Source organism: Anolis sagrei, chromosome 1 (genome assembly GCF_037176765.1).
Source record: "Anolis sagrei isolate rAnoSag1 chromosome 1, rAnoSag1.mat, whole genome shotgun sequence".
NCBI lineage: Eukaryota > Metazoa > Chordata > Lepidosauria > Squamata > Dactyloidae > Anolis > Anolis sagrei.
In genome coordinates, this window is record NC_090021.1 from 244,451,331 (window position 1) to 244,477,876 (window position 26,546).

The 26,546-nt window shown below is 40.7% G+C and overlaps 1 protein-coding gene across 1 annotated transcript; it reads left to right on the forward strand.

Annotated features, from left to right (window-relative positions):
- The first annotated feature begins 955 nt into the window (after positions 1-955).
- On the forward strand, positions 956-21,668 carry MRPL23 (mitochondrial ribosomal protein L23). The gene is made up of 5 exons (XM_060768572.2): positions 956-1,047; positions 5,727-5,849; positions 10,052-10,134; positions 12,946-13,019; positions 20,879-21,668. Exons 1-5 carry the CDS (start codon positions 1,031-1,033, stop codon positions 21,041-21,043), a joined length of 462 nt encoding a protein of 153 aa, XP_060624555.1. The 5' UTR covers positions 956-1,030; the 3' UTR covers positions 21,044-21,668.
- Positions 21,669-26,546: the final 4,878 nt, after the last annotated feature.

Sequence of the window (26,546 nt, forward strand, 5' to 3'; positions counted from 1 at the left end):
TTATTCACAACCGCCGCTGGGGAAACAGTGTAGCACTGAGAACTCAGTATCAGCTATCAAAATATCATCAGAAGTTCTTCCTAATGTTCAGGTGGAATCTCCTTTCTTGTAGTTTGAAGCCATTGTTCCGTGTCCTAGTCTCCAGGGCTGTAGAAAACAAGCTTGCTCCCTCCTCCCTGTGGCTTCCTCTCACATATTTATACATGGCTATCATGTCTCCTCTCAGCCTTCTCTTCTGCAGGCTAAACATGCCCAGCTCTTTAAGCTGCTCCTCATAGGGCGTGTTCTCCAGATCCTTGATCATTTTAGTCGCCCTAGCATTCTTTGCCACTGGCCCTGCTACCTAAGGTTGGGGAGACTCGCAGCTAGGGGAACAGTGGTTAAACAACAGTTGTCCCGCCACATATTCCTGGATTGTAACTCCCATCACTCCTTTCCACGGGATGTGCCATGCTAGAGAAGACTGATGGGAGATGCAGTCCGACGCGGGGAGAACTACACATCCTCGCCAGAGAGGGAAGAGCACCTGAGCCTAGGGTGCCTTCCAGGTGAAAGCAAGGCTGGTGAATAATAAATTATATTAAGAAGAAGAAGAAGAAGAAAAGGGCAGGAAGACCTATCCGTTTGCAAAACATTCGTTTAGGATGACCCTCCCCCTCCTTTTATTTGCATTTTCTCTTGGGAATGGGAACCTCTTCCCTAACCTTAATGATTAAGAAAGACTTCTGATTTAGCGTTTTCCAAACTCTGACTTGCCAAGTGTTTTGGACTTCAGTTCCCAGAATTCCTGATCACTGGCCGAGGCAGCTAAGGCTTCTGGGAGTTGAAGTTCCAAAACCTAGAGGCGTCATCACTGCGAGAAGTGCAGAGATGGGAGAGCCTCCTTTTCACAGACTTATTATTTCAGAGACTCCAATACAGTACCTTACTTCCGGGTTCCTATCTCTAGACTCCGCCTACACATCTCTAGGCTCCGCCTCCACCGGATGTCCTCCTCCTCCTCCTCAGGAAGCTGCGGCCCGGGTTTGCGATGGCCAGGCGGATCCTGTGAGTAGCGTAGGAGGAAGTCTTCCTTCCTGCTCCATACCTCGTGCCAGTCCTTTCTCGAGTCCTTTTTGCAAGTTTCAGGGAAGAGAGAGAAATAAAGGGAGGAGACGGGGTGCTTGTCGACCTATAGGGCGTCCGCACTGCAGCCTTAAAACGCTGTGGTCCCGCTTTCCCTGGTTCCTCTAGGTGTGATTGTGCAGTGGGAATGGTCTCTAATCACAAGGGAATAGTAGGCGCTGGTTCGAATCCCACCATCGTCTAAATCGGGGTCCTCAAACTTTTTAAACAGGGGGCCAGGTCACAGTCCCTCACACTGTTGGAGGGCCAGATTATAATTCGGAAAAAAAAAACATTGAATTCTTATGCACACTGCACATATCTTGTTTGTAGTGCAAAACTTAAAAACAATACAATAATTAAAATGAAGAACAATTTAAACAAATATAAACTTATTAGTATTTCAATGGGAAGTGTGGGCCTGCGTTTGGCTGATGAGATAGGATTGTTGTTGTTGTGTGCTTTCAAGTTGTTTCAAATTTAGGTTGCCCCTGAGCAAGGGCCAGGTATATGACCTTGGAGCGACGTATCTGGCCTTCGGGCCATAATTTGAGGACCCCTGGTCTAGATCTTCCCTAGTGTTTCTCTGGGATGCATCTAGCCCAGGTGTGGGCAAACTTGGGCCATCCCTCCAGGTGTTTTGGACTTCAACTCCCACAATTCCTAACTGTCGGTAGGAGTTGAAGTCCAAAACACCTGGAGGGATGGCCCAAGTTTGCCCACACCTGGTCTACACTGTAGAATGAATGCAATTTATACTTACCTGCCATGGCTTAGTACTATGGAATCATGGGAATTGTCCTTTTACAAGGCCTTTGGCCTTCTCTGCCAAAATATGCTGTGGCCTCACCAAGCCAGAACTCCCATGATTCGGAAGGGATGCATTTCTTTCCAGTGCCTGCAGTATGTGACATTTATGAAAATAGGTCTTTTATTTTTCAATGTACACAGTACTTAATGCCTTTGTAGTTCTTTGTAACAAAGTTTGTGAGATATCAATATCTCCTGGCATTATATCAGATTGTTGCAAACAGTATGTCCACTTTGGTTGAGAAATACATAGAAGACTAGAGAGCATGCTTATTTTAAATATCTTCACTCAGACAATTTCATTCTAACATACTGGTAATGAATGGATTAAGCAAGTTTTTCAAAAGCTAACTGTAACCTTTAGTGCAGGGGTCCCCAAACTTTTTAAACAGGGGGCCAGATCACAGTCCCTCAAACTGTTGGAGGGCTGGATTATAATTTGGAAAAAAACCATGAATGAATTCCTATTTACACTGCACATATCTCATTTGTAGTGCAAAAAACACTTAAAAACAAAACAACAATTAAAATGAAGAACAATGCTAACAAATATAAACTTACTAGTATTTCAATGGGAACTCTGGGCCTGCTTTTAGCTGATGAGAAAGGATTGTTGTTGTTGTGTGCTTTCAAGTTTCAGACTTAGGTTGACCCTTGGAGGGCTATATCTGGCCCTCGGGCCTTATTTATTTATTTTATTTATTTCTTGCATTTGTTAGCCGCCGCTCTCAGCCCTAGGGCGACTCGCGGCGGCGTACAGTACAAAAAGGACACTTTACAAAAGAATCAAACAACAATTAACATCACAATACATACATCTACTTATACTAAAAATCCGCTGCGTCATATTTATGGAATCATAGTCAATCTCGTCGTCGTAGTTCAATCCGGTTGTCATTACCCGTAGCATAGCACTTAGTTGAAAGCCTGCTCGAAGAGCCAAGTCTTCAGGCCCTTACGAAAGGCCATGAGGGAGGGGGCCTGTCTGACATCAGCAGGGAGGGAGTTCCACAGCCGGGGGGCCACCACCGAGAAGGCCCGCTCTCTCGTCCCCGCCAGACGTGCCTGTGAGGCAGGCGGGACCGAGAGAAGGGCCTCCCCGGATGATCTCAAGGCCCTCGTGGGCTCGTAGGCCGAGATGCGGTCTGCAAGGTATTTTGGGCCGGAACCGTTTAGGGCTTTGTAGGATAACACCAGCACCTTAAATTGGGCCCGGTAGCGAATCGGCAGCCAGTGGAGCTGGGACAGCAGGGGCGTTGTATGCTCTCTGCGTCCTGCTCCCGTTAACAACATGGCTGCCGCGCGTTGGACTAGCTGCAGCTTCCGGGCCGTCTTCAAGGGCAGCCCCACGTAGAGAGCGTTGCAGTAGTCGAGGCGGGATGTGACCAAAGCGTGTACCACCGTGGCCAAGTCAGACTTCCCAAGATACGGGCGCAGCTGGCGCACGAGCCTAAGCTGTGCAAATGCTCCCCTGGTCACCGCTGAAACCTGGGGGTCCAGGCTCAACGATGAGTCCAGGGTCACACCCAAGCTGCGAACCTGCGCCTTCAAGGGGAGTGCGACCCCGTCCAGCACAGGCTGTAACCCTATACCCTGTTCGGCCTTGCGACTGACCAGGAGTACCTCTGTCTTGTCTGGATTTAGTTTCAGTTTGTTCGCCCTCATCCAGACCATTACAGCGGCCAGGCACCGGTTCAGGACTTCGACGGCCTCCTTAGTAGCAGGTGGGAAGGAGTGACAGAGTTGGACATCATCTGCGTACAGGTGACACCGCACCCCGAAACTCCGGATGATCTCACCCAGCGGCTTCATGTAGATGTTAAACAGCAAGGGGGACAAGATGGAACCCTGAGGAACGCCACAGGTCAACGGCTGTGGCGCTGAACAGGTGTCCCCCAGCAACACCTTCTGAGTACGACCCTCCAGAAATGACCGGAGCCACTGCAGAGCAGTGCCCCCAAGACCCATCTCTGCAAGGCGTCCCAGAAGAATACCGTGGTCGACGGTATCGAAGGCCGCTGAGAGGTCCAGGAGCACCAACAGGGACACACTCCCCCTGTCTAGCTCCCGGCGCAGATCATCCACTAAGGCGACCAAGACCGTCTCGGTACCATGTCCCGGTCTGAAACCAGACTGTGCCGGATCCAGATAATCCGTGTCTCCCAAGAATACCTGGAGTTGTGAGGCCACCACGCTTTCCATGACTTTGCCCAAGAAGGGAAGATTGGAAACAGGCCGAAAGTTGTCCAATTTAGTGGGGTCAAGTGATGGTTTCTTCAACAGCGGCTTTATAACAGCCTGTTTTAGGCTCGCTGGAATCTTGCCCTCCCGAAGGGAGGCATTAACCACCACCGTTACCCACTCGGCCAATCCCCCTCTGGCCTCCTTCAGAAGCCAGGATGGGCAGGGGTCTAGGATGGACGTGGTGGGTCTCATTCCTCCAAGTATCTTGTCCACATCCTCGGGTTTCACAAACTGAAAAGAATCCAACAAAATCGGACAAGCAGGTGCTTGTGTCACATCCACAGAGACTGCATCTAATGTGGCGTCCAGCCCAGAGCGGATCAAAGCGACTTTGTCTGCGAAGAACCGAGCAAATGCTTCACAGCGCGCTGTCGAATTGTCAGGGCTCCCACCTGAAGTGGAGGGAGTTAAAAAACCTCTGACAACCCGAAACAGCTCCGCCGGACGGTTTTTTGCAGACGCAATAGTGGCCGCAAAGAAAGTTTTCTTTGCGGCTTTTATTGCCGCGGCGTATGCCCTTAAAAAGGACACAAACCGTGTTCGGTTTGACTCGCTTGGGTCTGAGCGCCACACGCTCTCTAGAACCCTCTTCCTTCGCTTCATCGCTGCCAGCTCCTCAGTGAACCAAGGGGCTGGTTTAGCTCGGTTACTCGAGAGGGGACGTTCCGGAGCGATCTTGTCAATAGCCCTGGTCATCTCCCCATTCCAGAGAGCGACCAAGGCCTCGACATGATCACCTGCCGCGGTGGCGGGAAACTCCCCAAGAGCCGTCAGGAATCCACTCGGATCCATTAGCCTCCTGGGGCGGACCATCCTAATGGGTCCTCCACCCTTGCGGAGGTTAGGGGGCGCAGTGAGCCTAAATCTAATCAGGAAGTGGTCGGACCATGGCAACGGAGAGGTGGACAACTCCTCCACACCGCCACCCTGCTCCCATCCCTGGCAGAAAACCAAGTCCAATGTGTGTCCAGCACAGTGGGTGGGGCCAGTTATTCGTTGGGACAGCCCCATGGTTGCCATGGCGGACATGAAGTCCTGAGCCGCACCTGTGAGGGTTGCCTCGGCGTGGATGTTGAAGTCCCCCAGCACAAGAAGCCGTTGGGACTCCACCGCCAGGCTCGAGACCACCCCCGCTAGCTCAGGTAGGGAGACTGTAGTGCAGCGAGGTGGACGGTACACTAGCAGAATCCCTATTCTGTCCCGGTCACCCACCCTCAGGTGGACGCATTCAAAATTTGTGGTCTGCGGGATGGGGCTCCTGATTAGATGGATGGAATCTCTATAGACCACTGCGACACCGCCTCCCCGTCCTCCGGATCTAGGTTGGTGCTGTACGGAGAAGCCTGGAGGACAAAGCTGGGTCAGGTTTACCCCTCCAGCTTCATCCAACCAGGTCTCCGTAATGCACGCCAGATCTGCCCGCTCCTCCAGGATTAAGTCCTGGATCCAGGTCGTTTTTCCGTTGACAGATCTGGCGTTCAGCAGCACCACCTTCAATCCCTTAGTTTGAGGATTTCTGCTTTAGTGTATTGTTCTGAGCTGTTGATTCTTTTTCTTTTTGTCTACAGTTATCCCCTGTACCAGTATGGAAATCCTCAACTGCGGGTTTTCCGGACAGATTACTTTTTAACACTGGTAAGGCCTGGTATTCCACAGCCAGAAGATACCGTGCAATTCCGGATTCCCATGGAGTAAGTACATACATGGAAAATATGTTTGTTCATTCAGTAGAATGACTTCTGCATTCCCAGAGTGACCCACTCCACGAGTGAGAACACTGTGTGGGGCAATTATAGGGCAAGTTAAAAACTTTCCTTGCCAACACTTACACAGCCCAATACCCCCGAACTCAGATGTTTGTCCCTCTTGGCTGTACGATACAGTAGAGTGGGGAGAGCATTCTAGCATGTGTATCACTTTAACCTCTTTTGTTCCACAGACCCTTTTGCCAGTAAGGTGAAAACCACAGATCCCTTCTCAAAATGTAGCAGCAGATAGTTTTTACAGCACTCAACATTGTCATGTCTTTAGATTACATTTTATAATTATTTAAAATTACTTTCTACAACTTTCCAATAATTTCAATATCTGGTGCAACTTCAAATTGTCATTTTTGGCCAACATTTAGAAATTCACTGGGTTGTTGTAGGTTTTTCAGGCTGTATGGCCATGTTCTAGAAGCATTCTCTCCTGACGTTTCGGCTGCATCTATGGCAGGCATCCTCAGAGGTTGTGAAATTCAAGCTTTCCTATGGCATCCTAAAACCATCTTTGCCATTCTTACCAATATTTTTACAAGCAGTTATCCACTGCATTCAGAACATGTTACATCAAAATAAGAATCATGCTAAGTTCATATTATATTGTCTATAGAGTTCAACCCAATTCACAGACCCCTGACATTTTTTCCATTGACCTCAAATGGGGACCCTTAATTAATCCCTGCGGAATATTCACTTAAATGAGGATGAGGATAACACTTCTCCAGAAGAATTCAGTTACTTTTTACTGGTGTGTCCCAAGATGCTTAGGAGATTCTCTTGTTTTGAACAGTCATACTTTGTATCACTTGTGATATGTTTATTTCATTAACAAATGCGATTCAGTTGGCCATCCACATTTGCAGATATGTTCTCTCTAAGAAACCCTAGGTCCTCCAGTGATACTCTATGGTCATTGTCTGGTCAAAGTTGATCATAGGGTACTTCTAGAGGTTGCTAGAGTGGGTGTGCTTTCAGATTTTTTAAAAGCGTATTTTAATTTGATGCAGTTTCACTTTCATAAGGATCTTGTACCCTAACCTGAGCAAATGTGAAAGACTAAGACTATTGCTTCACCAGGTCATTCAGGATATAAAAGTCAAAATGTTGCTTACGATAAGTCACGTGGTTTTAAGAAAAAAAAGGATGCTTACCAGTCTTATTTTTTGTCTGGATGTGGCAAGGGATGAATGAGAACTTTGGGAAAAAATGAAAAGAGATTGGAAATAGGCTTCAAGAGTGCAGGCTGGTGGGGAATGGAAATGGCTGAATGGCATCGGGTACGGCACCCACCAGTGTCATCGAGTCTCCAGGGTTTTCTTGCTGGCAGTTTGCCTGGGATGTGGAACAGTTGCTACACTTTCATCGTATTAGGGAAAGAGTATACTTTGCAAGTGTAAACTTTGTGGGTGGGCCTGTTTATAGTAGTTTGCTATACATTGCCTTAAGGACCATTCAGTTGTAAGGCAGGCTATCAGCCCTCTAAATTAATACGTATGATAGTGACCAATAATGCACACTAACATTAGCTGTAAAGTGCTTTTGAAGTATTTATGTCCTAAAAGTGAGATAAAAATCATTGTAAGGAATAAAATTGAGCATTTTTTTTAAAAAAATCAAGCAAGATCAGCTTTGAGTCTAGAGAGGTGGGCAAGAACTGGCATTTCAGTGTGAATATTCTGATGGAAATTAAAGTGTGAGTTCTGTACGTTTATGCTTTCTGTCTGTTGAAGAGCTCTATACATTCCTCTTTGCCATCAAAAGCCAACTTTGAAGTCTTTTTCTTACTTGATACTCATAGGATGCTATTCTTCAGCCATTCTAGCCATGTTTTCTTGAAAGTAAGCCACTGATTTCAATAGGGCATGTTTCAAAGTAAAAGTGTTTGCGGTCAGTATTAGATGAAATAGCAAGGATGTGGAATTTTGTTCTTCAGGTCACAGGCCTGATTTTGGAAATGCCAATAGCTACTAGCCAGCAAGGGCAATTTGTTTAAAGTAAACACACTCAGTGCTATTTTAATCAGTGTGATGCTTTTGCCTGTGGCTGTTCTTTAAATGTGGCTAAGGTTTGTTCTGAAGTCATGTTCTAGCAGATGTCCTGGACTTCCAACAAGGACTGCTGCTTGAATTCTTGTGTCATGGTGTGATTGGAATGGACCCTCTGGGACCTCAGTTGTTGTAGCGTCGACGTCCTTTGATGTCCACCCTGCCTTTCCACAGGAGCATTCAAGGTGGCATACAATAAGCAAAACAGCCCCATGAAAAATCAGCAGAGCAGCTTCACAATAACAAAGAAGACGAAAACAAGTTATTGTTTAAAACAAACAACTGATGAAAACAACAGGAACAGCAGTAAAAACCCTGGTCAGGAAACCTAAATTCTAAAAAGGAGACAGATTGCCTCCACTGCTTGTCTAAAATTGGACAATGATGGAGCTAAATTCATGGCAATAAAAAAAAAACAACCTTTTTATGGTTGCTTGGCTGTTGTACAAGTAGTAGCAGAGAAACTGTCCTTCCCCTCAAATATAAAATTGAGTTTTCTGGTGGGCTGCTGTGGCAGAGGAGAGAGGCATTTTTGAAATATTCTGGATGCAGGCCAGTTAGGTATCTTCAGTATCAGAAATATCACTTTGAATAGAGCTCAAAGGTGGCTCGTAGAGAGCTCCAGTGATACCATTACACCATGATCAGATTGAATGACTCCAGATTGAACCTTCGTCATGGTATTCTGGACCAATTGAAGCAATTGGACACTGGCACTTCAGTATCCAAATCATAAGCCTGCTATTTCCAAGGGAGTACAGGCTCCGTATCCTCCTTGTTGACCGTCGCTTAGCCAAAGAAGACATTTTATTTGACTAAACCAGGGGTCCTCAAACTAAGGCCCAGGGGCCGGATGCGACCCTCCAAGGTCATTTACCCAGCCCTCACTCAGGATCAACCTAAGTCTGAAATGACTTGAAAGCACACCACCACCACCACCACAACAACAGCAATCATATTTTATCAGTCAAAAGCAGGCCCACACTTCCCATTGAAATACTAATAAGTTTATATTTGTTAAAATAGTTCTTCATTTTAATTATTGTATTATTTTAAAGTGTTTTTTCCCACTACAAATAAGATGTGTGCAGTGTGCATAGGAATTCATTCATGTTTGTTTTCAAATTATAATCCGGCCCTCCAACAGTTTGAGGGACTGTGACCTGGCCCTCTGTTTAAAAAGTTTGAGGGCCCCTGGACTAAACGATTCCCTTGATAACTGACCCCAACTAGGATCTAAAATCTTGGCCATGCACTTTACTACTGCTGTATCCAAAGTTAGAATGACCTTGTTATATTGCTCTTATTCTTAATGCTGCTACACAACCTATACACTTTACTCACTAGCCCTATCCTTTGAATTGTTATGTACGAGTCCACCCACCCAAATTGAGACTTGAACTATCCTATTGTTTTGATGCTTGTTTTATATTTTGTTAAAATGTTGTTTACATTGTTTTAAACGTTGTTATGCATTCTAATGTGTTACATTTTTAACTCTGTTGATTGGGCTTGTCCCCATGTTAGCCGCCCCAAGTCCCTTTGGGAGATAGAGGCAGGGTATAAAAATTAAGTTGTTGTTGTTGTTACTATTTCAGCAGGAGGTTTTGGAAATATGAATGCCTAAAGGAAAGAAGTGGTTGTGGTGATGATTTTAGGCTAAATATTTTCTCCTGGGTTTTCTTATCTGTGTTAAAAGCTTGCATTTTGTATGACTTTTTCTATATTAGAACAATTAACCACCTCTAGCAATACTTTTATGTTTTATGTTGTCTATGTTCAATGTTTTATAGTTTCTGGTTTTAATATTTTTGTTATATGCTGTTTTAATTATGTGTTATATTTTATACTCTGTGAGGCATTGAATTTTGGTATTTTCCTTGTCGTGAACTGCTTTGAGTCCCTCCAGGGGTTGAGAAAAGCGGTATATAAATGAAATAAAGAAATAATAAATAAATAAATAAATACTTACCTTCAAAAATCATGGCTTATATGGTTCCCTGTTTATCTCTTTTGACCTTTCTAAAATTTAAATGTGTGCTGTATTTCTTCTTGTTTTAATTGCCTGTATTGCAATTGGCACAGGATGACCAGAGTGGAACTGAAGGATTACCTTGAAAGTATATACAGTATCCCTGTGGCAGCTATAAGAACCAGGATACAGCATGGTAAGTCTTTTAAGTTTCCATGAGAAGAATATGTACATTTCTCATTTTTAAAAAACAGACAAACCAACCCCTCATTTAAGTGATATTTCTTTCTTTCAAAATTCTACATTAAGAGAAGCAATTGCTTGCTAAGAATTAGTGGATTCTGTACAGTAAGGAAAAAGGGAAATTATGCACTGTAGTGTCAGCAGCTTCTGTGTAAATTGGACTTTGTTGGAGGGCCTACAGTTTCCCAGAGAGAACACTTTTCTGTACATTTGTAGGTCCTCCAGCGTGATTCTGTGGTCAGCCTCCAGCAGAGATCCTTCTCTCAGATACAAAAAAGAGTGCTTTTTTATTTTCTGTTTTCCCACTGCAGTTCTCCTTCCCTAACCCCAGTGAATATGGAAGGCTGACAGTACATTCCAGCTATTGCTAATATTTCTTCTATTATTTAAAATATATATTACCTATATTGATCATAGTAGAATATAAAAACGCATGGGAAGTGTCTTTAATACCCATTAAGCAATATTCATAGTATATACAGAAGCCAGCCATGCAGTATAAATATAGCAAAGTTAATTTAAAAAGCAAATCCACTGAAGAAGATAGAAATCTCCACATTTTAAATCAAAGAAAGAAAACAAGTTGAATGGAAGTAAAATGAATGGAATAAATAAATTAGAGAAATTAATTATAAATAGTATGTGAGGTCTCATCATATAAAGTTAAGTCTTTGACTAACTTTGGTTATGCTGGAATTTCCAAAAGAACAGAAAATACTCCAAAACTCATTTTAAATTATTCCACTACAAAATGTTGTAAGTTGCTTTATAATCTTTTAGCATAATCCAATAGAGATAACTAAGATTTTGAAAAACCGACATGTTCTGGCACAATTGACATTTTTTGAGCACATCACAATTGAATCTATTTTAATGCTAGCGATATTAGTCCATGTTAAGTGTACATAACAATTGACAAAGTAAAACAAAACAAAATCTGCATTGAAGCATAGTGATTGAATAACACAAAACATGAAAGCCAGTGTGGTTTAGTGGTCTGAGTGCTGGAGTTGTTATGTATTATTTATTACATAAATTTCTATCCCGCCCTTCTCCCCACAGGGAGACTCAGGGCTGCCTTACATAAGCATTCGAAGATGCTACCTATCTATCTCAACAAAATCACAATTAAGCTATCAAATCCTTTTAAAAACATTATACTAATTCAACAATTCATTAACAACAAGCTAACATACCAATATGCCAACGCCAAGTCGGGAGAATCCAGTGTCGCAATGTCCAAAAGTTCCACTTTGCTATGGAATTCCACTTGGCTATAGAAACCCACTGAGTGACCTTGATGAAGTCACACACTCTCAGCCAAACAAATCTTGCCAGTAAACTGTGCAATAGATTGAAAAAATCTTAAAAACACATAATACCAACAAAAATAAAATATATCATACAACTAAACATAAAGTCTTCAACAAAGCCTTTTATGCTATAACCATTGCCAAGGCCAATAGAGGTGAATAGGACTTGCACAAAAGCCTTATAAAAGTTTCTCGTTGGTGTTATTCTTATTCATCCCCACAGCGATTCCATGAATTTAGCCACTGCTAACCATCAATTTGTATTGTTTCTGCAGAAACTTGAGCCACTAGTTACTGGCTTTGCTTGAAATTCACGGGATACCGGGTGGGTGGAAACAAAGATAGGGTAGGAACTGAGAAATTACAATAAAGAATAAACAGAAATTTAGCTGAAAATGTTCTGTATGTTCTGTATTTTATCAGTATCATGACTCTGTATGCCACTCATCCTCACTAGCTCCTCAAAATCTTGTTGCAGAATTCACACACAATTAATCAAACCTGCAACAGTATTTTGTCACTTGGAGAGCTGTGAATTGAGTGTCTGGATTTCAGCCATTTGTATGTTTGTATATGAGATATAGGTACAGATATTTAAGAAAAAATGATATGGCATGGAAGCTTTAATTTTTCCCCCTGTGTGTTTTTTCCCCAGCCAGTTAAATATATTAAGACAAAAGAGAGAGAGATGTTTTTGTTTGTTTTATTTTTTGGTAAACTATGATGCTGAAAAGCAGAAGTGACGTATTCTGGTAGTCAGTAGATCCTACCCCATTTGGGGAGCAGTGTGTGTTTTTTGTTTGGACTTTCTGGATTTAGGACATACAAAACATGTGAAATTACATTGAATCTTACCATTGCTTGATACACACTGCTTTGAGTCACCCCAAGGGTTTTAAAAAAGTGGTATATAAATGCAGTAAATAAATAAATAATCCTTGCATTCTATCTAAGCTTCACAAGTTTGGAATACTCCCATGAACAGAAAATAATCATTTTCAAAATCTGCTTAAATGAAAGTTAAAAGAAGAAACTCTTGTTTCGGTTTGTACATTGATATTGCTGTGGGTGAGAATAAATTTCTCTTTCCCACTTCAACATGATAGTTTGAGATTTTTGTAGGTACTGAAGCCTTAGGTGTTGCCTCTAATGCTATGACTACTGGCGCCACTAAATACCAGTTTGAATATAAGGGGAGGTGAGACCAGTTCTGACAAAGCAAAATTACAATAGGATTAAGATTTGAATTTGAAGATAAGTATTTCTACATTTAGGTGGAAATAGCCACAGAACAATTTTGGAGTACCATTCAAATATCCCTGCCTTAAGTACAAGGCTTATCTCCATAACAAATAAAAACGTATCTTATTCTAAAGATCATTTGCAAGGAAGGGAAAAGGGCAGTGCTTGGTTTATGAAAAATCAGGAAAAGCTTTAATCTATTTTAACAGGTTCAAACAAGCGGAGAGACCACAAAAATAGACGAATCAAGAAGCCAGACTACAAGGTTGCCTATGTACAACTGGTGAGTAATTGCATTCTTTTCAAGCTGGAAAAGGAAGGATGTTGAAGGACATTTATTTAGCCAATGATTGCATGCATCTTCTGAATTGTATGTATAAATGTGTGTCTCTGTGTGTGTGTTGAGATGCCACTGAAATTAGTAGGTTAATCTAAAATTCACCGAAGACTATCTGCTTGACTGCTGTATGAAATAGGATGAAAGACAGGCCCTTGGTTTGAATTGGCATGGCTGCTCTTATATTCTGATGAGTAGATATGCCCTCTTGGGTTTGTAGGAATTGTATTGATAGGGCCTGTTGCTGAGGGAGTGTGCATTATGAGTACTGGTTTAAGCCATTTTCAGGTCTGAAAATACAGAAAACTGTCATTTTTCTCTGTGTTTATTAATCATATTGCAAGTTAGACAGATCTTTCTTCTCTGTATTTGTCTATCAGAACAAAAGGGCCCAGTAAGATTGCTCAAGAAAAAGCTTTTTTGAGTGACCTGGACTAAAAGACTAAACTACTTGTACCGACCTCTTTCCGGACTTCACAAGATATTATGAAATTCTGTAATACTGTTCTGTTTTGCTTTTTTGAAGCTTCCCATGAGTTCTCGTATCTCCAGGGTGTGTGGAGACATGATCTTTCCTTTTGTCAAATAATGTCTACAGACTCTTGTCTCAAGACAGAAAATTCTATAAATGAATTCATTAACTTCATAAATTCCTTTTAGCTAAATCCATACAATGTTTGTAATTCTCATAGTACAATTTCCTGTTAAATCTTTATAGGATAATCTTTAAAAACAAACAAGCATTTGTTTGTTTGTTTGTTTGTTTATGTTCTTGAGAGGAGAGACTGGGTTTAGTTATTCCAGTCAAGAGTAAAAATTACTTTTAAGTACGTTTGTCCACAGGCAATTTTTGGCCATTTGAGTAATAAATCAAATGGTAGCTGTTGTGGTAACAGGATGGTAGGAATTGATACTACATCTGGACATCCATTTCTATGTGCTTCTGTATTAACATTTTAGCTCATGGGCCCATGGCGAATTAATATACTAATTTGTCTTGAGTTCATCCAGAACTGAATAGGTTCTGTTTGTCTGTCACATTGTAGGATTCCTGATCACTTGGCAGTCACTAGCACATAAACCTTCAAATAAAAGAGTTATTAATTAATGTAATCTTACTAGTAATATTGGTAGTTGTTGTCTATATACCTTTTAATTTTTCTGGTATCCCAATGGTTAGCTGAAAGTTTTAGTTGTCACTGTCCATTTCGTGAGAAAGCTGAATGTATTGAGTTTCATAACGCTTTGGAAGCAGTGAGAAATTGTGCTGCCATGGACTGAGTTTGAAGCTGAGTGTGACTGAAGGCTGAGCTTTCTCCTTTATTCAAAGAAGGTTGGGAGGTTTGGGAGAAGAACAGAGACTCGAATCTAGAAATATCCTTAGCTTTACAAGGTGTTCTTGGAGTTCATATCCTTACTTCTGAATTGTCTTTCATCATATGTTACTTTTTAAAGGTTTCACTTCACTTTTTGCTGCCTTTCTTTTTTTCTTCTTTGTGGTGGAGGCTCCTTCTTTGGAAGCTTTTAAACAGAGGCTGGATGGCCATCTGTCAGGGGTGATTTGAATGCAATATTCCTGCTTCTTGGCAGGGGGTTGGACTGGATGGCCCATGAGGTCTCTTCCAACTCTTTGATTCTATGATTCTTTAGTTCGATGCAGCGCAAAGTTTCTTTGGGACTTGTGACCTGTCTGCATCTGTTCCCTAAGGCATTGGCATTATATCTTTATGGCATCTGTAATTGCTTCAAAACTATCTTTCAATATATGTACACAATAGCATTTTGAAAGAGGAAAAGGACATTTTATATCCAATTTTATTTGGTTTCTGCTAATCTGTTCAACATTTCTTGATTGGCCTTGATACTATTCTAAACCAGGAAAGTAGAACCTTTTGCCTTCTAGGTGTTTTGGACTTCAACCCCCATAATCCCTTATCTCATATTCCCACAATCCCTGGTTGTGCAGGGTGGGCTGATAAAGGTTGAAATCCAAAACATCTGGAGGGTCAAAAGTTTCTTCCCACTATTATACGAAATGACTAGCCTTCCGTGGCTTCTGATGGGAAGCCTTTGAAGCAATAGCCAGTTTTTCCCCAGAAGCCACTTCTGATTAGTTTTTAATCAGTTGCTAATCCCTGAAAGTTTCTATTATGTTTTTCTAGCTGGGTAACCTGTAATTCAATATTACATAAAATTAATATTACTTATGAATGAGGTGAGAGGGAAAACATTTCAAGACTCTGTTTTAAATTACTCGGGATACTATGCTCCTTTTTCAAACAGAGGTGGTTATCCTAAATAAACAGCCTCACCTAGGCTTTCTTTACGTAGGTGAGCAGGATGTTCTAGCATAAACCCTTGCCCATGCCTTCGGTCCACTGCTTCCCTACGATACCATGGTATCATTTTCAGAAAGAATTAGTTCAGAATCTTTGGTCATTCAGAGGTTCTTTGCCTTCCTTTTTCAAAGCTTCATCCTCCAATTCACCCGATGGTTGACGTAAACAAATTCAGGGTTCAAAGAAGTTCATGTTTGTTGCAAGTTTCAGGTAATCCTGAAAGGAAACCATCTGTTTGGGATGGTTTTCATGCTGGCTGCCTCAAAGGATCAGTAGATGGCAGCATTATTCTTCCTTGCATTCGTTTTGTTACTAACCACTGTAACCAGTGTTCTTATATATCAGAGAAATATTGTTTTGTCTTGAAGGCAACAGTTACATTTCCCTACTCTGGAAATCATCAGCTTCTGGTTTCCAGGCCAACTTATGCAATATAATATGCACTCATTAATCATTGCATTCAAGAGTTGGAAGATGAAAAGGTTGATGTGTTAGACATCATATACAGTTCTGTGGTTGAGAGTAGAGAATAGACTTTTATGCTCAAGAACTGAGTTGTTGTAAAGATTGAAGACTTCTCCAGGCTTGGCAAATGAGGCTTTTCAGCACAGGTGGTATTTATCTCCCATCACAAATGACCTCAAATTTGTGTATGTGGTCAGTCTCACCTTCTGTAGTTTCAGTCTGTTCTTGAGATGTCCCCTACGCTCCCAAGGAGAAAACATTTTGTTACCTTGGTTATGATACAGAATTATTGTGTTCTCCTCATGTTCAAAAAGCTAGAGTGGGATTATTTATCTTTGTGAAAGAAGTTTCTGTGCCTTCGAGACCTCTGTTCTTATCCTTGAATTTCTTCTCTTCATGGTGTTGAACTCTGGTGTACTTGTTGATGTAAGCTGGTGCTAAATCACTTGGATGACCTGGAGGCTAATGGCCATGTTAAATAGTACTAAGAACCCTGCTACACTTGAGTTGTTCACTGAATTCTTGCACATAGGAGAAAGAGCCCCCAGGTAACACACAACATTGCCACCTGCATCCCTTTTTGCAACCTGCTTCTTCTGGTACAGAGTTGTTGCTCGTCAAATTACTGTAGATCTTGTAACTTCTTTGATGGAAAGGTGACATGCTTCCCCCTGAATTAAACCCAGTTACAGCCACCCCTTTCCTAAATACTGGTTATGGCAAAGTGCCCTTGATGGCTTAATGGGAATTTCAGCAAGCATATAGCACAGCAGCCCATCTCCTGGCAATTATGGCTTGCTGGGACCACATTAGCAGAATGTACCCTCTTGGATACATATTCCCCTCTTCTGCAGCTAATACCTTAACAGGGATTGATGTCAAGTACCTGTAGATATTAACTGAAATGACGATTTTGCCTCTGCATAGCCAAATAGTTGTAAATGTAGAAGATCTTAAGATCTGACTTGAAATGAGTTTTTGTTTTTAAGTCTTTGGTATGTCAGCAGGCAGGGTCTTTGTATAGATCTTTATTCCTGGATATGGCTGAAATTACAAAATGGTCAAGACACATTAGCTACTGAACATGCACGGTGACTATTTTTCATAAAGCTTTCAACACTTGAGAATCTGACCAGTGCAAAATTACTGCATGGTATTGTGGAGGATTTATAAGGCTTTCAGTTCTGAGAGTTCAATGTAATGTCTTGGCTCTTTCAAAGCCTATCTGGCTGACAGCCAAGATCAGCATTTCTCGGCAAAACAAGAGGTAGAAAGAGCCAACTTGTCTGCACTGGCTTTTATTTATTAAAAGGTTCCAGATACAGATTGACTTCGGCTTATGATTTGATTTTGCCCAGCCTTGAAAAGGGGACCTGGGAGCTCTTTTCATCCGAGGGCTGAAAGAGTATTTTGTTGAGCACGACTGTCATGTCTGAGCACTCTCCATGCCCTCATCCTTAAAACAAAACAAAAAGAGGGCGGAAAACATGTAGGATTTCTTCAAAACATCTACTGAGAATTCTTTTGCCTTCAGGCTCTACTTCTTGTAGTGACAAATGTTGGAATTGTAGAAGAAAGGTGCAAGGACTGGCATCTTGGCTCATCACTGCAAGCCGTATCCTTACCCTTTGAGGACAGAAAAGCTGTGTCTATGATAGACAAGGCCTCCCAGTTCTCAGCTTGGCAGTGACCCCAGCCCCAGTATGTGTAGCAACACCACTCAATGACCACGTTGTACATGCAAATATAAGGGGGCAGATGGCAACCATGCAAACATTGCTTGATGGTGTTCCAATGTTGCCTTTGGTGAGCATGCTGGAGTTATTTTTGTTGTTCTAGTAATATTTTGAAAAGGTTTCTACCCTGCCTGATCCCTTAGAAGTAAACCGGGCATCAGCTGCTTTAAGGTAAAATAATATGCCACCAAAATAACATGGCCACTTCAGATTTTTTTCTGAAACAAAACAAACAAGTAATGTTGACTGCCTTCTAGAAAATGTCCAGGCTTGGACTTCCAGGAGGAGAGACTTTGAGGCTATAGAACTGTTGTTACAATGCTGGTTGGTCTTTCCTAATGGAGGATTTTGGGAAAATGTCAAGAAAATACATTTTTTGTAGATTACAGTGGTCATAGTCAGAGGTGAATATAATATCAAGTTATGTAGGGGCTAGGCCAACTAGATCAGGGATGGGGATCATGTGGTCATCCATATGTTGAAGCTCTGCTCTAATAATCTCTTGTTGGCAAGCCTTCCTTGATTATGTTAGTGAAAGCTTATAGGAATTGCAGTTTAAGAAATGCTTCAAACCAGTTTATCAGAACTGTTCTGGGTCAGAACTAGAACTTTTCATAATCATTTATTGCACATTGAGACTTTGTTCCTTTTAATTCTAATAAGAAGGCACCTCAAAGGGTAATTTAATCCATCTCCTGTTATTGCATTCAGTTAAATGCTATGGCATCCCCATAAATTAATACATTTTGGAGAAGTTCAGGAAACAAGACCTCTTATGTTGGTAGGTATCAACAAAGTGTAGTTTACCTACACTTCTGTTGGCCTAAATGTCTTTCACATACTGTAATTCCAAAATAATAACAAGCAACCATTATTTTTGACAACTGAAAAAGCTGGTTAGCTTATAAGGCAAAATTTGATTTGTAGAATGGCAGCAAAAATACTTGTGCTTTCTGAGTTTAATATGTTGTTTCTTTCCAAGATCTTTCGGGTAAACTAAAATGATTAAAAATAAGTTTCAAAATAGCTCCAGACATTATTTTTATAACACATATTTCTGTGCCTTGTTTTTGTCTGATAGTTTTATTGTATCAGATCTTCTACCTGAGGTGAATGGAAAGCTGACAGGGTTGATTTTAATGAGGCTGTCAACATGGCACACAATATGGAAAAATAAAGAGATAATGTCAACTGAATAGAATGCTATCCTCGAATAATAGGTTCCTGCTGTTAAATAAAAGCTAAAAGGTCAACTGATGATTGTTTTCCAAATGGGAGACATTGAGTCTGTGGCAATGCTCTGCGCTGGCATTAATGCTCTTCATTATGGAGAATGATTGCTGTAAATTTTAATGCTGCATTTCAGGAATTATGTGAATTACACAAATCACTTTTTATTTCATGTCAGTATAACGCTTTACCTAGTATGTCATTTATTTCAGTCTGCTGGTCAGCAGCCTGTGAAGCACTAAAATATTTACGGATAATGCTTTAACAAGTGCACAATATCTAAGTGTATTTCAGCTGTTCCTGGACCTAAACCAACAAACATGAAGACATATGGATGGGCATTCCTACGATCATTGAGCTGTATTTCCATTTACTTTTTTCATCTGTGGCTATCTTCCCCTCATTTTGTAATTATGGTCAGATCCCTTTATCGACAGATTTGATATCCACAGCTTTACTTATCAATTCTTCCAAATTTTGGAAGTGTTTGTGGGTCTTTCTAGCTCTTCCACTGTGATTCCATGGTATGCTTCTAGTCCAATTATATAGTGTTTGCCATTATCCACAGTTTCATGTACCCATAGGTATCCCTCATATAATATTGGGGTCATGTTGTATCATAATGAAGACAGTTTCTTTACAGACAATTGAAACTTCCACGAAAGTGCACCTTCATGATGTATTCCTCACCTGTCTCCATTCCAGAGTTCCTTCAGTTGTTGTTCCTTCCATCGTTTTGATTAGAACCCCCGTGATTCTGCTACCATAGCCATACTCTCAATGGACAGGAGAGGGACAAGCTGGAAATTGTTTCAAGACCAACAGCCTGGAGGAAGGGAAAATATATTAGCATTGGCAGGAAAAAGGTTCTTGAGTCAATAATTTATTATTCCAGTTGATTGCTTGGAGGGGCTGGATCTATCCTTTGAGTTGATGGATTAATTGAAGATGGGTTCAACAAGAACCCATAAGTGAGTGTCCAGGCTACCTAGACACTTATGAGCATTGTGCTATGCCTCACCACTTCCTTGCAAATGCTGCCTTTCAGTAGTCATTATATGAAAGTGTGATGGTTCTTTAAGACTTCTCTGTCCTCACTCCGAAGTTGAATAATATTCATCAATCAAATAATCTTCTGCTAGATCCAGACAATTGCCTCACACTTGCTGCTGATGTTATACAGATATATGTTACTACTTCTCTTTTCAAAACTTGATTTTCTGGATCGTCAAAGGCAGCTTTTTAATGTTGACGTGGGCATTACTTCTTAAGATGGCACAACAGACACTTGTACCATATTTCTGTTTCCTACATGGACATGCGCATCAACATTGAGTATAATTACTGGGAGTTCACCATATCTGCCTTTTGTTTAGTTTGCAGTTTGGCGAGAATCAGTGTATCACAGTGTTGAGGGTGTCAGACTGACTGGCTAATCCCAAATCTAAAGCTCCACTTAAAATTGAAGTTCATTTTTGAGGCAGCTGCTGTTTCAGTAAGAATGCTAGGAAAGAATGCAGAGGGGTCATTTCAATCATGTTTTTGTGTGTGCCTTCAGCTCATTGTAAACACACACACATGTATATATGCATATATAGGTGATCCTTCATGGAGTTTGGTGGTAGGGTCTCTTGTGGATTCCAGAATCTGTGGACACACAAGTGCCATTATATACAATGGTGTTAGTAAGATGCTGGAGAGAGACTGGAGTCCTGTGAAGTGGTGGGAGGCTACATCAGTGTATACCTACACATCAGCTAAGTGTGTGACACAGACAAGATTTGGGGGTTTTTTTGGGGGGCGGGGCGGGGGTCGGAATATTTTCAAGCCATGGTTGGTTGGTTGAATCTCTGGATGCAGAACCAATGAATACTGAGAGTAGACTGCATATTTGGCGCCACACTTCCTCAGTTTTCTGCTGAATCACATGGAGGTTGGCAGTAGAGCTGGACCAGCTGAAACTTCGCACAGCTGTCCAAAGTGTGTTGCAGCTACTAATGGAACACAAAGTTAAACATTTGTTTTCTTTCTTTAGGCTGGAGGACAAACTTTTCAGTTTCCAGACTTGTTTCCAGAAACAGAAGAAACCATTGAACCTGGGTCTTTTGAAGACATCCAGAAGAAATTTATGGAGGATGAGAAACAGAGGCAGAAAGATGATCCGAGACAAGGGGGAGTTCCTCGCTGGTTTGGACTTTGATGGAATAAACATGCTGTTTTGTTTTAGGTAGCTTTGAGAAATTTTAATAGTTACATCTGACATGGCACTCATATTGCAATATCATAACAAAATATATTCCTTCCCATTTTCAAAAGCCAATTAAAAATATCTTGTTGGTATCCAGAAGAGAAAAAACAAGGAAGTTTGGAATCATAAAAAGGGGTAAACCAGGACTAGTGCTTTAGATTTTCAGCTCATTGTATTTTCATTTGTGAAATGGAATTTCTCCTCTTGTATCCCTATATGGCGTGTATTATCCAGGTCATCTTTTTTTTTTTTTTTTTGTCTCATCCTGCTTTGGATAAGTTGATGAAATGCCATTCATAGGTGCAATAAAATGAGCCTGGTGTTTACTATTGTGAGGGCACTATAACAGTCAAAATGGCAAGTTACCTCTCATTTGTTAGATCAGCTAAAGTTGCTGTTTCACAGTCTTTCTGGGAAGACATGGTTGAGGAGTACCATTAAGAAGGATAATGGTGCTTTGTTTGAGAAAGAAGTTGCATGAAATGTGTCTTTGTAGCCTGAAAGAGATATCTGAAGCTTTAAAACGTATACATGTGCCAGTGGAACCCAAAACAATAAAATACCCTAGCCTTCCCTATTTTTGTCATTTGTGTGTTGATTCACAAGTACTTGCATAATTGCATATGAAGAGATTCTCCAATACTTGTATAAAGTTGTACTTCTTTATCTCAGATGTGATAGCCACCTCCAGCAAATTCAGAGGAAAGATTATTTTCTGCTTAGATCCAGTCTAGGCATATCTTTACCCAATCAGCCTAACCCCCTTTTTCTCACACATTCATTCAGGGAAGGGGGTGTTATTTATGTTCTCTACTTTCTGGCTCACGTGTTAGTTTTTAATCTAGACAGTGCATCAGGAACTAGCCTCTGTGTGGAACTTTAGCTCTGTTGTTTTTTGCAGAAACACTAGCTCTGATGTAGTGGTCTGTGGTTGAATATCCCAGAGGTATATCCTACTACTTCAACCAGCAGTGTATTTTAGTAAACATGCACTTTTGCTTTCACCAGTTAATTCATTTAGTTTAGCACCATCTGTGCCTCTGCTCAGTTTGCAACAAAATGAGGAAAAACGGACTGGCCAAGGCACATTTAATTGTATTATATTTATGTATGCCCTGCTTTATCTCCCCCGAAGGTGACTCAAAGCAGTGTAACATGAAAGCATCAGCATAGCTATTTCAAATATAGAAATATGAGAACATTACAACAGGATGAAATATAAACAGTATTTCAAAATTCCCAGTTAAAAACCATTCAAACAAATTCAAAGGTAAAAACCACAGCACCCCCTGAACTGATCTTAAAAACTTTCATCTTTAAATGCCTGCCTGTATAAAAAGGTTTTAGTCTGCTGTCGGAAGGACATCAGGGAGGGGGCTGTTCTGAAATCCCTGTGCAGGGAGTTACAGAGTCAAGAGGCAGCCTTTGAGAAAAAAGGCCCACTCTCTCATTCCCATGAACCGAGCTTGAGATAGAGGTGGGACCAAGAGAAAGGCCTCTCCTGAAGATCTCAAGGACCAGGCAGATTCATACAAGGGGATGTACAATAGGCACAGACAGCAAAACAAACCCACAAGAGAAGGGTTAACAACCTAACTTGGGGCGGTCTTCAGTGTTAATTCATACAACCTCACTTTACAAATGTGTTTTTCCTTCACAAATAATAAGGGGAAGGAATACCTCCAATTTTCCTTTATTTTGAATTGAACAAACTTTAAGAATTCAGCTTAGATAGGAGAAAGATATACCCAAAGTTTGGTATTTAGCCTTATGAGAACTTCTGCTTTCCTTCATTCCCTTCTCTATAGCAAGGCTTCAGACCTGGCAATTCAATTACCGCAAATTTCTCCCAGACCACATGTAATAGGAAAATGAAACTAAATCAACAGCTTGCTTTAGTTTTCATTTTTACATAAGGTATAAACTCTATTTCAGGTGAATGTATGTCAGAAAGAAAACATACTAGTATAAAGAGTGATTCTGACCTGAAGGTGGTGGAAGGGACTATTCAATGAGCAAAGAAAATTAAGCCCCATATAGTTTGCTTTGGTTACACCCAAAGGATTTTATACAGGAGCCTGGATGGCTGGAGTGGAGATTGTTTGGAGATGATATTTATTGAATGTTGGTGCTGGTTTCACCACCTATAGTATTTTACAACAGCACTCTACTTTGACTTGATAAGGGCCTGAATATAACTTCTGCTCACTGTGTACTAGTCTGCAGCTATAATTAAACAATGAAAACAATATTTGTTGCTAACTGCTAGGCTTTGGTTTGTCCAGATAGTACAGAACAGATCAAAGTGCCTCAGATCTGAGTCCGGAAAAACATATAAGCATGTAGCTACAAATACCTTTTTAAAAAATGCTTAGAGGGAGTAGAGTTTCTATTTTTGAGGATAATTTTAGGGGTACATATAGTACTGTTTCCATTCCTGTTTTTCCTTTCCCGAATTTATGAAAATTTCTAAATAGTGAAGTATAATTTGTATCTCAAAATAGATGATGTCTCTTTCCCTCTCAGGTTAATTCTGTGGATGATAACCATTTTTTATCTTTTAAAAAAGTACTGTTTCTGCAGGTATAATTCCAGTACACAACAATTTCAGATGCTAAGACAGTATATCTATAAACATAATGAATATGCACAAATGTGTATTGAAGTTTTCATTTACTTTTGTGCAAATCGACAAGCATATTAAGTATCTCTTCCTATCATAGTTAATATAGCCCTGGATTCAAGAAAGAAGTCAGTGGTGCATTGCAAGCAGTATTTTTGAAAGTATACAGTAGGACCTCTTTCATTGTAATACATTAGAAATGTCTGGTCCTGTTTATTTCATATCTTTGCCACTTTAGACTTTGATGTAGTAAACCATGGAAGATCATTTACTATCATCAGGTCTCATTCAATGTGTGTGTGTGTGTGTGTGTGTGTGTGTGTGTGTGTGTGTATATATATATATATAATTTATTTATTTACATTATTTATATCCCGCCCATATCAGCCCGCAGGCGACTCAGGGCGGTCTACATATTGGCACAATTTGATGCCATCAATACATACATTCAAAAAGCAAAAACAATTAAGTGCATTAAGACATAAAAAAGACAGTGCAATAACAATTTAAAAAGAGCTATATACTCTCATTCCAATCCTCATCCATTTCATCGTCTTGGCCGTTCCTGGGTCATTCTCCATCTCAAGCTTGACTATTTATTCTGGGAATAAGAGGAGTAACTTCCATACCATCTTGTTTGGAAACTCAAATTGCTGGGTTTTTTTCTCCTATTTTTCTATGTTTCAGCTTGTTCTGCCCCATTTGTACACCAGTTGCTGACTGTTAAAGAAATGTATGCACCAAAATGTATTTATATTTCATTTTGTAATTTACATTGCATGTTGACAATATAATTTGATAATTCTTGTAATACATGCAATTTTGTGTGCATTTTTGTGAAATATATATTCTTTGTAGATTTAGTTGGACCTCATCACACTTACCAATTTAAGCATGCTAGGATACTTGCCAGCCAGTTGAGGGATGGACATGCAGTTCATCACACAATAGCCCTCCGCCTCTGGTAGAGGCCCTGTCCCCAACTAGCGTGGAAGCCTCCTAGGATGCAGACTTCTGCCCCAGTTGGGCAATGTTTCCCCCATGTGATATGGGATGTGCCTGCATTTTGCCACACTTTCTGGTGAAACAGCATGAGTGGGTGTGTGTGTGATAAGATCCCTAGTGTTTTTTTCTGCATTTTGTAACTACTACAATATGCATTTTTTGCACAGAACTTGTATCTCATTTATTTATTTATTTATTTACCTTATTTATATCTCGCCTTTCTCTACCCCGAGGGGGGCAAGGCAGCTTACAATTGCACCTCCGTGGTGCATTTAAACATACCACATCAGTTAAAACATAAGTTAAACATTAAAACATATAAGCATAGTAAGCATAATAAACATACATTTCAGTGAATCATGTCATCCAGAGTCATAGTCTAAAGGCTAATCCATAGTCAATTGCACATATTCTATACTAACATTCCTGGGGGTTTTGTTTCAAGAATTGCACCCCAAAAATGAGAGTTGCAAATACTGATTTTGGAAATTATGGATTTGATAATTTGCTGCAAATGGAATGATATTATCCTTATCCTAACTTGGTAGGAGATACAATCAAAATTCTTTATACAAACGAGAATAAGGTCTCATCTGTGGGTACTCAAAGCCTGTCTCACATGTGCAAATGGCTCTTGACTTGGCTAACAACCACAGAATGAATTTCTCTGTTTTTCTACAACACTTTAAACAGCTTCTTTGAAGAGAACCAGTTTACGCATTCATGTACAAGCCCTCTAAGTTATCCTTCATGAATGTTAATTGTAAATGTGTCTTAAAGGACTGAGAAGTAAAAGGAAAGGAAATGGGAGGTGCAAAAACAATTCTGTCTCACCATGTTCAGGCATGATAGTCTAGACTCCCCAACCCAAAAAAGCAACATAATACTAGAAAAGGGTGATGTGGGAGCACTGTCTTTACAAGGAAAGTCTGCATCATTTGAGCCTTTTTTAGTTTTGAGGGAAAAACTGATGTAATGTTGAGTGGAAGACATAATATTGGCTCATAAAATTATGAATCATACAGAGTAGATAGAGATTTCTCTTGTTTGTAATACTGAGATGTAGGGGAAATAACCTAATTTTGGATAGAAGCAAAAGCAATGTTAACACCTTAATACTATAAGATGAAGAGATCCCATAGATGTTCAGTGTTATGGCTTAGTAGTCATGAAATTTCATTCTTTGAAAGAAGAACAGAGTTTGGAAAAGTTACTCTGGACCACAATTCACAGAAACCCAAATCCAGTAAGACCATGGCCTGGAGGCCATGCTGACAAGATGATTTTAGATTTTTTTACAATGTAATTTTTATATACTCAGTCTTTGAATAATAACTTCTAGGAACAAACAATGAAGGAGAGCAGCTGTCTTTAGGCCCTGCTTCTAAGCTGCCTGGAATAATGCCCAGCTACACTGTTTTTGCTTTCTTTCTCTGGTCCCTGAAGAGAGAACTTAAGGAGACTTACTTGACTATATATACAACTTTAAGTTGCCCTACTACTACTTGGAAAAGCAGCAAATATTCCCCATGGACACCTTTTTTTTCTCCCCAACCCTTCTGCCCTTGGCCACAACAAATGTTTTTCATTGAAACTTGAAATCAGAGCAACTCATAAAATGTTTACAAGGAGACAGCTGTTCCCCTGAGAGGCACTCTAAATAGGATTTTACGCACACCCCTTCTGCTCATTAGCTGCCTTTTGCTCCCCTCCCCACACCCCTTTCCCCTTTTGACAGCCCGATGTGTAGTTTGTTGCTTGCAACTCTTTATGAGCTGCGTATCCCCTTCGTGTCCAATAACCAAAACAAATATTTCAGAGTGCGTC